Here is a 16169-nt window from a genome sequence, read left to right on the forward strand (position 1 = left end):
TGAACTAACCAATCAGCTTCCTCACGTTTTTCCGTTACATTGAAACCACAGCAGAAACAGGGAGGAGCAGCTCATCATTGTGGTCCAGGGATTTCCTGAACTTTATGATTTGTCAAGCCCCCATTATTTTGACGCTAATAGATATTGATAAGCTGATTGATCATCATGTGACCCTTCCATCAAATGTGGCATATTTACCAAGTGCAAGAATTAAACATTATAGTTTAAAAATGCCACTTTTGTCCTTTATTTAAAAAGCTTTGATTAACTTTATTAATAATCTCATGAATTTTAAGTAATCATTTACTACACATGCTAGTGTAAAATGACAAATAGGAACAGACATTACAACAAAGCATACATTTGTATTTAAATTTTTTCTTCGTTTATACAGTATGCATTTCACAAATAGCGGGGTGGGGCATTTCCCCAATCTCAATGTCCAGTTAAACACTAATGAGTGTATATTCTAGAAAACACCATTTATGTTGAGATCTGGAAAGCAGTATTCTCATTTCCCAAAGGGAAATTTTGACAAGCGGTATGGTAGTGTACAAACAAGCTTGTGAAGGATGTTAAAAAATATTGTGTTTAACTTTCATGATTGACTGCCACAATTTAGAAAAGTTCACTAACTCCAAATACTGATTTCCCAACTGCTGAATCAGCTGTATTCACAAATGCAAGTGGTAATCAAAAATACAAAGAATACAAAATAAAACCTTTAGGCAGAGTCACCATAAAAGCATAGAAGCATTAACATCATTTGAGATGGCTTGGTGATTTACTGATTCTGTTACAAACGTCTTCCCTAAAGAAAGATTTAGACAACAGAGAGAAAAAAGGTCTCAGAACACATGATGGCTGAAGATGTGTAAAATGATTAATACCAGTCAAGAGTGAACTAGAATCTGTTAAAATGGTGGTTGTTTATCCATGAGACAATTGGTGGCTTTACTCAGGGATATCTCCGTAATCCGTAATTTCCGTGATTAAGGAAACCAAAATATCAGAACATAATTTTAAGAGTTTTCTTTACAGATACAGAAACAAATCAGATTGAAATTTCAATGGACAAGCTGTTTTAAATCGACTACAACCTGACGAATGCTCCACCAATATAAATTCCATCCATTTTGAGGAAAAAGATCACTAAAAGACAGCTTGGCAGCCAGTGAGCATTGAAACAGCAAAGAAAAGAAAGAAAGAGACGGAGACAATGGCCTCTTTCATTCCTCAAATACTGAGAATCCCCCAATTCTTTAAGTCTTAAGAGTGGATGTCAGGTCATGAAAACCACAAAGACAATGAAAAAAATGACGAGGATTAGGAACATCTTGATGAGCAGCCAGCGGTTGTTGGTCACAGACTGGAAATATTTGAGTATCTCTGTGTGCGCTAACTCCACGTTCAGCTGAGTGTCCTCCACATTAGCATCAATTCTGTCAGGGAAAAGAAAAGGTCAATGGAAAGAATAAGCGTTAGTTCAAACATAGTGCAAATAACACTAAGTTGGGGGTCAGTAAGATTTTTGTCAGTCTTTTGCTCTTATGCTCACCATGGCTGTATTTATAAAACAGTAATATTGTAAAATACTGTTATAATTTAGAATAATAAAAGGATTTTTAGAATGTAACTTTTTCTTTTGATGGCAAAGCCAAATTTTCAGCATCATGACTCCTTCAGAAATCTGAATCGCTGCTTTGATCTTTAAGATTTCTTTTATTTTGTAGAAACTGCAATCCATCGAATAGAAATTTAAAACAGCATTTATTTGATATAGAAACCTTTTGTAACATTATATGTATTTGCTGTTACTTTTGATTAAATTATAAGTATTAATCAAAAAAAAAATCTTAGATCTCAAGATGTTTAACTGGAGTCTAGATGCTGGCCTATTCAAAGCAACCAGAATAATTATTCTGCCAAATCAATTTAGAAAACATTTTTGTATGATACTGGTACTATTTACTATTGAAAGCACTGCCGGCTAACCATTTTGGCAGTAAAAGGGTCGATTACAATGGCAAAGAGCTTTTCATTATGGTCATACACAGTGATGACCAAACCACAAATGGAAGCTAATGGGGAAAAACACACTTGCTTATTGATTAGACAGTGAAACTGAATTAGAAAGAAAATAAAGAATGGTGCTTGAATCTGACTTACATTTCTGAGCATGTTAGCCATATTATTTACTTACTAGTATTTATTATTTATTAATAGTTTTGGTTATCTTTCATGTTTATATTTTCTGATATTATTAAATTTTTATTTAGTAATGCCATTATGTGCTCAATTTATTTATATAATTTCAATATTTTTATTTAAAATTTCAATTTAAAATTGAGAAATGTTAGCTTAGCAAGTAAAGTTTAAGCTTTTCAATTATATTTGACTCATATTTTATTTTAAATATCTAAAAAGATTTGTAATAGTTTTAGTTAACAGTAACAGTTACACTACCAGTCAATTTTTGAACAGTAAGATTTGAAATGTTTTTTACCAAGCCTGTATTTATTTGATCCAAAGTACAGCAAAAACAGTAAAAATCTGAAATATTTTTACTATTTAAAATAACTATTTTCTATTTGAATATATTTTAAATTGTAATTTATTCCTGTGATTTCAAAGCTGAATTTTTAGCATTACTGTAGTCTTTAGTGTCACATGATCCTTCAGAAATGATTCCGATATTCTAATTTGCGACTCAAAAAACATTATTATGTTGAAAAGTACATTCATATTATGTTAAGTACATTTTTTTTTAGGTTTCTTTGATGAATAGAAAGTTCAGAAGAACAGAATTTATCTGAAATAAGAATCTTTTGTAACATTATAAATGTCTTTATCATTATTTTTCACTTTATCAATTTAAAGCAGCCTTGCTAAATGAAAATATCAATTTCCATAAAAACTCCAAGCTTTTAAATATTAAAGTGTATGTTACTAAAGCTTTTTATTAAAAAAAATTCTGATCATTGTTTTTTTATTCATCAAAGAATCCTGAAAAAATGTACTCAACTGTTTTAAATATTGATAAAAAAATTTAAATGTTTCTTGAACAGCAAATCAGCATTATGGAATGAATTCGGAAGTGTAGAAAAGGCTTGCTATGTATATAGAGACATTAGTGCCCCCTTGTGTCTTTAAGAGGTATCACGCTGACTACTCAGCACTTCCCTTTAAGAATCCCTTTAAGCGTATATACTGTACGCAGTTCAGAGCACGGAGAATCTTAGAGTGACGCTGTTGTTGTTGTTTCTACAGAGTGCGTTCATATACAAGTGAGTGATGGTGTTTATGCTATTTAGTATCTTTAAACAGTCGTTATTCAAATGCATAAGTTGTGTTATCGTTATTCGCTAGTTATATTCAGGTATGTGCGCCACACGCATTGTGTATTGCATCATCCATGAACGGTGCTAGTGAATGCATATGAGACAGAGAAATAGCGTTGTTGGTGCGTTTTATTGTAGACTGTTAGTCACTTTGAGTTCGTTTATATTCTTAATTTCTGTATAATTGACATTGTTGCGATATTTAAGCCACATATATCGAATCTCCCGAGCTCACGTGTCAGAGAACGTGATGGCATTTTCATGAGCGCTAATCTAATCCTTGTATGCCTGAATCGATCGCCATTTTGTTATTATACTGTATATCGCTGTTATGTATAAGTATATATTATGTAAAAGTGACAGTGTGAACTCATATTTGTTATTTCAGATCATTACTAATTGAGTATTACTATTTTCTGTTTGTTTTAGAACCACTCATACTATGCTACAGTTCAAACTACTCTGTATGATTCTAAATACTCTACTACCTGTACTCACATCATTCACTCAACCAAATTGAAGGACTGTAAACCCTCTACAAGCTTCAAACCATTAAAGTTTACTTCGTCTCTGACCGGACGACTTATGTCTGCTCAATCTCCACCAGCATCCACACTAGTCTACCTCACAAATGGTCCTTCGAGCCGGATTGAAGAGCTGTCATAAGAACGATGCATCAGAGTGATCCAGATCCCAGACCTGACTTTCCTGAGCCCACAGTCAGACCCAGACGAGTGGTGCGGCTCCCTAGTTATCTGTCAGATTTCGAGCTCACTGATCATCAACAGAGGTTGCAGTCAATACAGAGAGTAGATACTTCAGAGATGAGTGACAATTTAGAATTGAGAGGAGCGGCTGCACCCATACATGCTGACACCTTCTCCGAGTATGGAACAAGTATGGGGCAAAGGCAGCCTCTGTCAGAGTGGAGTCCCAGTAGAGAGTTTGAACAACAGCGAGCACATACTTCAACCCTACCTGAACAGTCATCAGTAGTTTTAGCAGAGTTCCAGCAGTTGCGGAGGGAGACTGAGGAACTGCGACGTCATTCTTATGAGCAGATAAGGAAACTGACGGAGAGGAATGAGGCCTTGGAAACACAGTTGAGCCTACTCGCAGTGAGTGATCGATCAAGTCATCATCCACAGAGCACATTTTCCCCTGTTCCGCAACCCCGCTTCCATACTCCGCCGGCCACTACAGATGCCAGGCCAATCCCTCTGCCTAGATCCAAGCTACCTCAGAGACCGAGTGATAGTGCAGCAGAGTCATTCAGACAAGATCGCCTGCATGACCTCGAACAGAGACTTAGGCAGCTTGAGATGATATCACCGCCAAATCATGCTCGCCCCTCCTTGCACCAGTCCTTCCCCCAAAGATCTTATGACAGAGTCGATGATGGCAGAGGTAGCTACAGGCCGACACAGTTACATGCTCCTCCCAGTCAAGAGAGCACATATAGGGGACCAGCTCCCACCATCCCGAACTTCGTAAGGCCAGATCCGAGAGAGTTTTCCCGTCTGCGGATTGCTCTGGAGAACATTCTTCCAGTGGACGCTACAGAGAGATTTAAGTATCAGATTCTCGTCGATCACCTGAAGTTCGAGGAAGCTCTGTTAATTGCAGACTCCTACTGCAACTCATTATACCCTTTCTCAAACACTATGCAAGCGCTTAACCAACAGTATGGACAGCCTCACCAGTTGGCCCTTCAGCGAATAGCTGAGCTTATGGATAGTCCGAATGTTGGCCAAGGGGATGTGAGAGCCTTCCGAATGTTTGCACTGAAAGTTCGCTCTTTAGTGAGTATGCTTCAACAACTGGGGAATAAAGGCTACATGGAGTTAGAGTGCGGTTCCCATGTATCAAGGTTGTTGTGTAAGCTTCCATACGATATGCAGACTAGTTTTAGACGGTCCGTCCATCCCCAACAAGTTCCCATCCCTACCTTGCTTGATCTCTCAGTGTGGTTAGAGTTTGAGCTGCAAGTTCAAGAAGACAGTACTAGGTTCTATCCTCCAGCAAGTAAGTCAGTCCCCATACACAGGAAAGGACATCAGAAAGCCACAAGTATCTTCCTCGGTACAGAGAAAGACAGCAGTGACATGCCAGCTAAAGCGCCTGAACCTGATCCCAGAGATAGGAAGAAGTTTTGCCCTTATTGTGACGCTCAAGATCACTACTTGAATGGGTGTGCCAGTTTCCAGAGACTTAACCGAGATCAGAAAGTGCAGTGGATACAATCAAACAAGAGATGTTGGCGTTGTGGAAGAGCTCATCAAGCTGCACAATGTAACCTTAAGACACCCTGCAAGAGTTGTAATCGCCGCCACCTATACATCCTCCATGAGGTTAATGATCGATCATTCGTGAAGATGCCTGAGACACCCAAGGTCGGACCTTCTGAAAGTTGTTTGGTGAACTCGGCCACAGAGACACTGTATCTTGATCGACCCACCGAGAGTCGGCGTGTCCTACTCAAGATCTGTAAAGTACTCCTGAGAAATGGCAGTCAGTGCTTAGAGACCTACGCCCTCTTGGATGACGGGTCAGAACGCACCATCCTCCTTCATTCAGCGGCCAAGCAGCTCGGATTAATAGGTCGACCTGAAGAACTTGTTCTGCGTACAGTCCGCCAAGACCTTCACATCCTACATGGTGCTTCAGTAACCTTTACAGTGTCACCAGCATCCCAACCCAAGACTTCATTCAAGATTCGTCAAGCCTTTACAGCAGAGACATTGGGATTAGCTGAGCATACCTATCCAGTAGATGAGTTACAACGTAGGTACAGCCATCTGCAAGGTCTACAGTTGCCACCCGTTGAATCTGTCCAACCACTCCTCCTTATAGGGTCGGATTACCCTCATCTCATTACTCCAGTAGAGCCAGTTCGTCTAGGCCCGCCCAACGGTCCTGCCGCTATCAAGACCAGACTTGGCTGGACCCTGCAGGGTCCCACTCAGGAGATCAAGCATAGTCTTCCCAGCCAGCAGTGCCTCTTCACAGCTACCTCAGGCTCGTACACTGACCTATACAGGCAAGTTGAGAAATTGTGGCAACTAGACGTGCTCCCATACCGCAGTGAGAAACTCATCACTCGCTCAAAGCAAGATCAAGAGGCCCTCATGCTGCTCGAGTCCAAAACTACCAGAGTTGTCGTGGATGGAGTAGCCAGATATGCCACGCCCTTATTACGAGTGAAAGATATGCCTCTCCTGCGAGCCTCCCCAAATGCCACGCTGCCTTGTCTCCGAGGAATAGAGAGGCGATTAACCAGAGATCCAGTCCAAGCATCAGCCTACCGGGGGGAGATGAACAAGTTAAAGGAGGCAGGATATGCACAAGTGATACCTCCCGACCAAGTGGATCAAGCTCAGGAGTCGTGGTACATCCCCCATCATATGACACAACATAATAACAAGAACAGAGTTGTCTTCAACTGTTCATACCAATACGGAGGGAAAAATCTTAACCAGCTGCTCCTCCCTGGTCCCACACTGGGCTCCTCCCTGACGTCTGTACTCCTGAGGTTCCGTGAACACACTATTGCCTTGAGTAGTGATATTAGAGGCATGTTCCATCAAGTGCGACTGCTACCAATGGACCGCCCACTGCTAAGATTCCTCTGGAGGGACCTCAACCGAGATCAGTCCCCCCAAGTTTACGAGTGGCAAGTTCTCCCATTTGGGACAACATGCAGCCCTTGCTGTGCAACTTTTGCCCTCCAAAAGCATGTCATCGACCATAGTCACCCAGGTGAAGATGTCAGAGAAAGTATCGAGAGGAACTTCTATGTGGACAACTTCCTTCAGAGTTTCAGTTCAGAGGAAGAAGCCAGTGCACATGCTGCCAAGTTGCAAGACCTCCTAGCCACAGGAGGGTTTGATCTGAGACAGTGGGCCAGCAACCTCCCTAAAGTACTTGACCACATCCCACCCGAAGCCAAGTCTAGTAGCCTGGTATTGTGGCTGACCCAAGAGCAACCTGATGCGCAAGAGTCCGCACTTGGACTACTCTGGCACTGTACCTCCGACACACTGTCATACAAGTATCGTCCTATTGAATGCTCTGCCCCTACCATGCGTCATATCTACAGGGTTCTAGCCAGTCAGTATGACCCCCTGGGGTACATCGTTCCCTACACCACGAGAGCTAAAGTCCTCGTCCAGCGTCTGTGGGACAAGAAAAGAGAATGGGATGACCCTCAACTTCCCGATGAGCTGCTTCAAGCCTGGCGAACATGGGAGCAAGAGTTACCAGACATTCAGCGCATCTCCATCCCCAGATGTTATGTCACTTTAGATTTAGATAACCCTCAGACTATCAGAGACATACACATCTTCTGCGACGCCTCAGAGCAAGCCTACGGCTCAGTCGCTTATATCCAGACACTCAGTCCTCAAGGAGACCAAGAGATAGCTTTCTTGACTGCCCGTTCCAGAGTTTCTCCAAAGAAACAACAGTCCGTACCCCGTCTCGAATTGTGCGCTGCTCTGACAGGAGCACAACTGGCCAAATTATTGAAGTCAGAGCTCAGTGTTCCCATACGACAGGTCACACTTTGGTCAGATTCCACCACTGTGTTGGCATGGATTCAAGCTGACTCGTGCCGATTTAAAGTCTTCGTCGGAACGAGAGTAGCCGAGATACAGGAGTTGACAGATCCCAAGGACTGGCGTTATGTTGATTCCAAGTCTAATCCTGCCGATGACATTACGAGGGGAAAAGCATTAGCTGAGTTAGCCAAGCCAAGTCGATGGAGTCAAGGCCCATCATTCCTCCTCCTGCCCCCCGATCAGTGGCCTCAGAGTCCTCTCCAATCGCTACCTATTGAGGAGGCAGAGCTGAAACAAGTAACATTTTGTGGATTAACAGTTCCGGTTACCAACCCAACCTTGCCTGATTGCAACCAGTTTGGGTCTTATAAGGAACTACTAACAGCTACAGCTAGAATCTTACATGGGGCGGCTACCCCTACGGAAGTGCTAACAGCTGAGGATTATCGAGAAGCCGAACTAGCCCTCCTTCATCAAGCACAAAGCCAAAGTTTTCCAGTAGAGATGGCTCATCTTAAGTCCAGTAAACCTCTACCAATGAGTAGTCGTCTCCTGTGTCTTGCTCCAGAGTATGACAACACTACCCACCTCATCAGAGTTGGTGGTCGTCTCAGACGGACAGAGCAGCTGGATGAATCCGCCATTCACCCTGTAGTGCTGGACCCTAAGCATCCCCTCAGCAGACTCATTATCCAGGACTTCGATGAAAGTCTACTCCATCCAGGAGCAGAGAGAGTGTTTGCCGAAGTACGTCGTAAATACTGGATATTGAGAGGCCGAGAGGCTATTCGGCAGCACCAGAGAACATGCTTAGGCTGTAAACAGTGGAGAGGCCAGCCTAGCATTCCTAGGATGGCCGACCTACCTCCTTCAAGATTGCGCTTTCTTCAACCAGCCTTCTACTCCACGGGAGTGGATTGTTTCGGCCCTTACCTCATCAAGATTGGGCGCAGGCATGAGAAACGATGGGGTATCATATTTAAGTGTCTGACAACAAGGGCTGTATACCTGGACTTACTCCATCAAATGGACACAGATTCATTCTTAATGGCCCTCCGAAGATTCATCTCCCGCAGAGGCAAGCCATTCGAGATCATCTCCGACCATGGTACAAACTTCAGAGGTGGCGAGAGAGCACTACAAGAAGACTTTGCTGCGCTCTATCCTTCCCTCCAGGAGCAATTAGCCAGCCACCAGATTAGTTTTAAGTTCAACCCCCCAGGTGCTTCACACTTCGGAGGCTGTTGGGAAAGAGAGATAAGATCCCTAAAATCAGCTCTGTGTTCTATTCTAGGGGATCAAATTGTGACCGAGGAAGTACTGCGTACTGTACTTGTTGAGATTGAAGGCATTCTCAATGCGAAGCCACTCGGATACACATCCTCAGACGTAGCAGACCCTGACCCGGTCACTCCTAACATGCTGCTCATGGGGCGGCCAGATTCATCCTTGCCGCAAGTAATATACCCCGAATCAGAAATGCTGAGCAAACGGAGATGGAGACACAGTCAGCTTCTAGCCGACCAATTTTGGAGACGTTTCCTTCGTAACTATCTCCCAGAACTGCAAGTCCGCCAGAAGTGGCACAAAGAGGTAGAGAACTTGCAGCCAGGCACAATTGTCATGATCGTTGATCATCAGTTACCCCGAGCCCTATGGCCAGTTGGACAAGTAACAAAAGTCTTTCCAGGAGAAGACGGGAGAGTCCGGACTGCAGAAGTGGAAGTCAAAAAGAAAACCTATCTTCGTCCAATCGCCCGGCTCATCAGCCTCCCAGCGTTACCAGATTGAGTGCCCCTTAGTACTATCCCGTACTTAACCTTAGTGCCTTTTCTAAATTACACATTTACACAGCAAATGTGGGGGCGGCTGTAGAAAAGGCTTGCTATGTATATAGAGACATTAGTGCCCCCTTGTGTCTTTAAGAGGTATCACGCTGACTACTCAGCACTTCCCTTTAAGAATCCCTTTAAGCGTATATACTGTACGCAGTTCAGAGCACGGAGAATCTTAGAGTGACGCTGTTGTTGTTGTTTCTACAGAGTGCGTTCATATACAAGTGAGTGATGGTGTTTATGCTATTTAGTATCTTTAAACAGTCGTTATTCAAATGCATAAGTTGTGTTATCGTTATTCGCTAGTTATATTCAGGTATGTGCGCCACACGCATTGTGTATTGCATCATCCATGAACGGTGCTAGTGAATGCATATGAGACAGAGAAATAGCGTTGTTGGTGCGTTTTATTGTAGACTGTTAGTCACTTTGAGTTCGTTTATATTCTTAATTTCTGTATAATTGACATTGTTGCGATATTTAAGCCACATATATCGAATCTCCCGAGCTCACGTGTCAGAGAACGTGATGGCATTTTCATGAGCGCTAATCTAATCCTTGTATGCCTGAATCGATCGCCATTTTGTTATTATACTGTATATCGCTGTTATGTATAAGTATATATTATGTAAAAGTGACAGTGTGAACTCATATTTGTTATTTCAGATCATTACTAATTGAGTATTACTATTTTCTGTTTGTTTTAGAACCACTCATACTATGCTACAGTTCAAACTACTCTGTATGATTCTAAATACTCTACTACCTGTACTCACATCATTCACTCAACCAAATTGAAGGACTGTAAACCCTCTACAAGCTTCAAACCATTAAAGTTTACTTCGTCTCTGACCGGACGACTTATGTCTGCTCAATCTCCACCAGCATCCACACTAGTCTACCTCACAGGAAGGATCAGTGATCACTGAAGACTGGAGTAATGATGCTCAAAAATAAATCACATTTTAAAACACATTGAAATATATAGCAGTTATTTTAAATCGTAAAAATATTTCAAAATTGGACTGTTTTTGCTGTATTTTGGATCAAATGAATGCAGGCTTGGTGAGCAGAAGAGACTTCTTTAAAAACCATTTTTAAAACCTTTTGACCGGTAGTGTATATCTGAAATTATGGAACAGAAAATCAATCTAAATGGATATAGAATACCTCCAGACAAGTTTTTTCCTCACCTCTGTACTGTCTCTTCCTGTTCTTTCACCATATGAGCCAGCTGCTGAAATATGGAGCCGAGCTCCACAATGGTGGACTCTATATTCTGCATAGTGTCTGCACGATTCTGAATGTATGAATCCTAAACAAACACATAACAACAGAGATTCAAACACTTGAATACTTGAATCAAGAACCTGCAGATATACATTGCAAAAAAAAAAAAAAACGATGAACAAACAATACCCGTTCATTGATTAACTGCATCTGCTGACTGGAGCTGAGGTCCATATCTATAGATATGTCTGTCTTCTTGGTGTCGTCCTGCATAAGCACTGAATTATCTGTTGAGAGATTCAAAAGGAAAAAATAACTACATGAATGTTAACAGTGGACAATCTCTGCTTTGATCTGAGATGATCTTACTAAAGCTGTTGGTGTGGAAAGCGGAAGATGAGGCAGGAGTCTGAGAAAATTGCTCTTGCCTGCTTCTCTGCTGCTTTAGATTCTAAACAGAGAGGAAAATATCTCTCAAATATTGTAAAAATGATTTTAAAGCGTAGCATGATGGATCTAACACTAAAATGCAGATTAGTTACCTCTGTTCTGACTTCCAGGACTGATTTGAAGTCACTTGACATCGATGCCAGTTTGGACTAGAAACAAAAAACGAGATTTCAAGTGGAAGTCCACTAGACATTTTTACTTTGTGTCTGAGCGCTAAGGCTAGAGGTTAATACCTGTAATGAGACAACGATGGTGTTGGAATGTGTCTGAAGATGTCTGCCATTCTGTCCGCTCCGTGATCGAACGAGTTCCTGCAGGCCGGCTATCTGCTTATTTAGACTGTTAATGTCCTGAGTGAAATCAGATTACAATATGAAATAGACAGACAGAACAATGTGTCCTCAGTGAAGGGAAAGTAACAATCAGCCTAACCTGTTTCACAATGTAGGTCAGTTCATCAATTTCAGTTGCTTTGTCATCAAAAAGCGACTTTCTTTTGGCAACTGCAGGTGAAAACAGATTGAGTTACATGACGAAACAGTCCAAGGCGTTACACGTGTGAGATAGCGAGGGAGATGAGATACTTACGGATTGTGAGCTTTTCCAACTTGGCGAAAGTGTTGCTGAGGTCTCTTCCAATTCGCCTGTTAATAAGATGCGGTCAATAGCTGTCATAAGGCCAAGTCGATGAAATAACACAGACCATTAAAGCTTAAGTAGGTCTGAATAAATTATAGGCCCTATGCAGTGTCTCGGTGCCAATACTAAATACAGTTGCAGGAAAAAGTCTGTAAACCCTCTGGATTTTCCAGGAAATTGGTCATAAAATTTGATCTGATCTTCAACAATAAACAAACAATTGACTGAAGTATGTGAAGCTTCAAAAGCTAACAGCAGTAACCTGGAGTGCAGTCAGTTATGAGACACTCTGCCATATGAAAGTCATTTTCACAAATTTTAAATCTGCCATTTGGGTCAATTACATGATGCTCATTTATTAAAAATGCAACGTATATATAATGTTTCATACTGAGTATGTTTATTCATGTCAAAAACGTCAGTCTGATACCACTGTCCTGACATAATGAAAATTAATTCTTACAAAGAAGTCTCTTACCGGTATGTTCACAAAGCAGCAATTATTTGCTCAAAAACACATTAAAAACATATTGTGAAATATTGTTATTTTCATTTCAAATTTTTTTTTTCTATTTAAATACATTTTAAAAATTATTCCTGTGATGGCAAAGCTACATTTTCAGCATTATTACTCCAATCTTTAGTGTTACATTATCCTTCAGAAATCATTCTAATATGCTGACTGTCTGGTCAAGAAACATTTATTATTATCATTAATGTTAAAAACTGTTGTGGAAACTGTAATACATTTTTTTCAAGATTGTTTCAGTGATCATCAGTTCACAAGAACAGCATTTATCTAAAATATAAATCTTATGTAACATTTAAATGTCTTTACTGTAACTTTTCCTTGCTATAGGAAATGATTCGTTTCTTAAAATTAAATACTGTCCCTTAATAAAATAATAGTAATACTAACCCCAAAATTTTGAAAATTTTTTCACTGTAAAAGAATAATGTTAATTAAGAATTAATAATATTTTTAACAATATCTGTAATTTATAATCATTATTTTACTTAAATATTAAAATAGTTTAAACATGTATTTAGAGTGTAATTAAAATATTCTTAATTGTTACTTAATTATACCATATGACATTTTTGGAGTTAAACTTCTCATTGTTGCTGTGTAAATATTTATTATTATTTTTATTATTTTTGTTGTATAGTTTGGTGTTAACATACAGTGCTGTTCAAAAGTTTGGGATCAGTAAGATTTTTAACGTTTTATATGTTTATCAAGGCTGCATTTATTCGATCAAAAATACAGAAAAAAAATATAATTTTGTGACATATTATTGCAATTTAAAATAACAGTTTTCTATTTTAATATACTTTAAAATATAATTTATTCCTGTGAAGCAAAGCTGAATTTTCAGCATCATTATTCCAGTCTTTAGCGTCACATGATCCTTCAGAAATCATCCTAATATGCTGATTTATAATCAATGTTGGAAACATTTGTGCTGCTTAATATTTTTCTGGGACCTGTGATACTTTTTTTTTTATGAATCTTTGATAAATATAAAGGTAAAAAGAACAGCATTTATTCCAAATTGTGTACTACAATATACACTAGAATTCAAAAGTTTGGGGAGAGTAAATGTTTTCTTTCTTTTTTAAAGACATTAATACTTTTATTAAGAAAGGATGTGTTAAATGAATAAAAGTGATAGTAAAGACTTACACTGTTAGAAAAGATTTCTATTTTGAATAAATGCTGGACTTCTTAACGTTTTATTTATCAAACAATTACAGAAAAAACGATTAAAGGTTCCAAAAAATTAAAAAATAATTAAGCACCACAACAGTTTCAACAATGATAATAAATCAGTATATTAGAAAGATTTCTGATAGGCTGATAATAATTCAGCGCTTCGTCACAGAAATAAATTATATTTAAAAGTATATTAAAAAAGGAAACCAATATTACAAATTGCAATAATGTCTCATAACATCACTATTTTTTCGGTATTTTTGATCAAATAAATACAATTTTGAGAGACAAAAACATAAAAAATCTTACTGATCCCAAATTTTGGCAGTGTACATAATTGTATTTTCTAACAGAATAAGAGTGTAGGAAATACTTTTGTTTGATCTCATCTTGATATGTCTGTTAACATCAAACCAAATGTTAATTTATTGTTGTAAAGCATTAATTAAACCTAAAAATAATACATTTCTAAAGAAAACATGTTAACTTTTCTTTTTCATATACATTCTTATATGTCACTGACACTGACAAAAAGCAATGCTTAATGTGAACCATGAGCGGACCAAAATAGATCTCACAGCACCTAAGATTAAGGATTGCTGACTTGGATGAAGCTGGAAAGCTGCCTTCAATCTGACACACTGTGACATGACCAACCACACCAAAGATCTCAAGAATATTGTAGAACCTAAACAGATTTGTTAAGAGGAATGGTGTAAAATTACTCCTGTTCATCGAGTTCTGATCTGCAATAAGCATTGGGTTTATTGAGGTTAGTGATCCCAAAAACAAAACAACAACCAAAAGAAGTAGTAAACCTGTCATCAAATCCAAGGGTTCACATACTTTTTCCACTATGCACTGGGAATATTGTCTATTGCTGCTACTTAGTTAAATATCAAATCAAAATGATCATAAAACCAGTAAAAACCCAACATTCACATACTTCTATATAAGTGATTGAGAGTTTAACTCACTTAGCCAAGAGTGTGAATTCACTCCGCTGTCTGACTGCACTGTTGACCGCTCTGACAGGTTGTGCTCCATTCTGGAAAAGAACAAGAACAAAACTTAAAGGAGTAGTTCCCTTTCAGAACAAAAATTTACAGATAATGTACTCACCCCTTTGTCATCCAAGATTTTCATGTCTTTCTTTCTTCAGTCGTAAGGAAATTATATTTTTAAAGGAAAACATTTCAGGATTTCTCTCCATGTAATGGAGTTCTATGGTGCCCCCGAGTTTGAACTTCCAAAATGCAGTTTCAATGCAGCTTCAAGGGGCTCTAAATGATCCCAGCCGAGGAAGAAAGGTCTTATCTAGCGAAACGATCGGTTATTTTCTAAAAACATTTACAATTTATATACCTTTTAATTTCTAAACAGAGTACACACAGAGTTAGACAAGATGAGCATTTGAGGTTAAAAAGTATATAAATTGGTTTTTTGTTTTTTTTTAGAAAATAACCCATCGTTTTGCTAGATAAGACCCTTCTTTCCTCGGCTGTGATCGTTTAGAGCCCTTTGAAGCTGCATTTTGGAAGTTCAAACTCGGGGGCACCATAGAAGTCCATTATATAGAGAGAAAGTCTGAAATGTTTTCCTCAAAAGGAAACATAATTTCCTTACGACTTCTTGGATCTTGGATGACAAGGGGGTGAGTACATTATCTGTAAATTTTTGTTCTGAAAGTGAACTACTCCTTTAAGCAATTCTTTGGTATTTTTCAACTCATGCCACCATAATTAAACCTATTAGACACTTGCGGGTTACTGGACAATATGCAACAGTAGTTATCCCACCTGTCTCCCCTGAAGAGACTTGCACACAGACTGAAACTCGCTGGTACGGTCTCGGCAGGACATGCTGAACGTGTCTATGACAGGGACGATGGGTGCTGCGACAGCCAGAGGGGTTTCCAGCTGCTGGACCAGCTGGGACTGGGTCTGAGACGGCCCAGTGTACACCCCGTCCTGACTGCTTCTAGGACCGTGACGTCGACGTGTGTTCATGGATGCACCAACTCATCACCTTATAAAGAGGCAAGAGAAAAATTTAAGTGTGTTAACAGCAAAACTATAGTCCAATTTTACTTTTATTCTTCAATGCGAAGTAAAAACACAACACATGTGTGTCACAAATTAAATAATATCTAGGCAGTATTGGGAATGTACCCATGATGTCAAAAATATGCTAATTTGCACTTTTTTGTATCAATGTTGAAAACAGTTGTGCTGCTTAAGGGAGTAGTTCACTTTCAGAACAAAAATTGACAGATAATGTACTCAGCCCCTTGTCATCCAAGATGTTCATGTCTTTCTTTCTTCAGTCGTAAGGAAATTATGGTTTTTGAGGAAAACATTTCAGGATTTCTCTCCATATAATGGACATCTATGGTGCC

The 16169-nt window shown here is 39.4% G+C and overlaps 1 protein-coding gene across 1 annotated transcript; it reads right to left on the minus strand.

Annotated features, from left to right (window-relative positions):
• Positions 1 to 345: 345 nt before the first annotated feature.
• Positions 346 to 15780, minus strand: LOC141292439 (syntaxin-5-like). Its single transcript, XM_073824453.1, has 10 exons — positions 15571 to 15780; positions 14749 to 14819; positions 12004 to 12059; positions 11848 to 11918; positions 11649 to 11765; positions 11508 to 11564; positions 11335 to 11416; positions 11155 to 11252; positions 10929 to 11050; positions 346 to 1442 (listed from the first exon to the last, which is right to left on the minus strand). Exons 1-10 carry the CDS (start codon positions 15778 to 15780, stop codon positions 1283 to 1285), a joined length of 1044 nt encoding a protein of 347 aa, XP_073680554.1. The 3' UTR covers positions 346 to 1282.
• Between the last annotated feature and the right edge of the window lie 389 nt (positions 15781 to 16169).

Source organism: Garra rufa, chromosome 19, assembly GCF_049309525.1.
Source record: "Garra rufa chromosome 19, GarRuf1.0, whole genome shotgun sequence".
Lineage (NCBI taxonomy): Eukaryota > Metazoa > Chordata > Actinopteri > Cypriniformes > Cyprinidae > Garra > Garra rufa.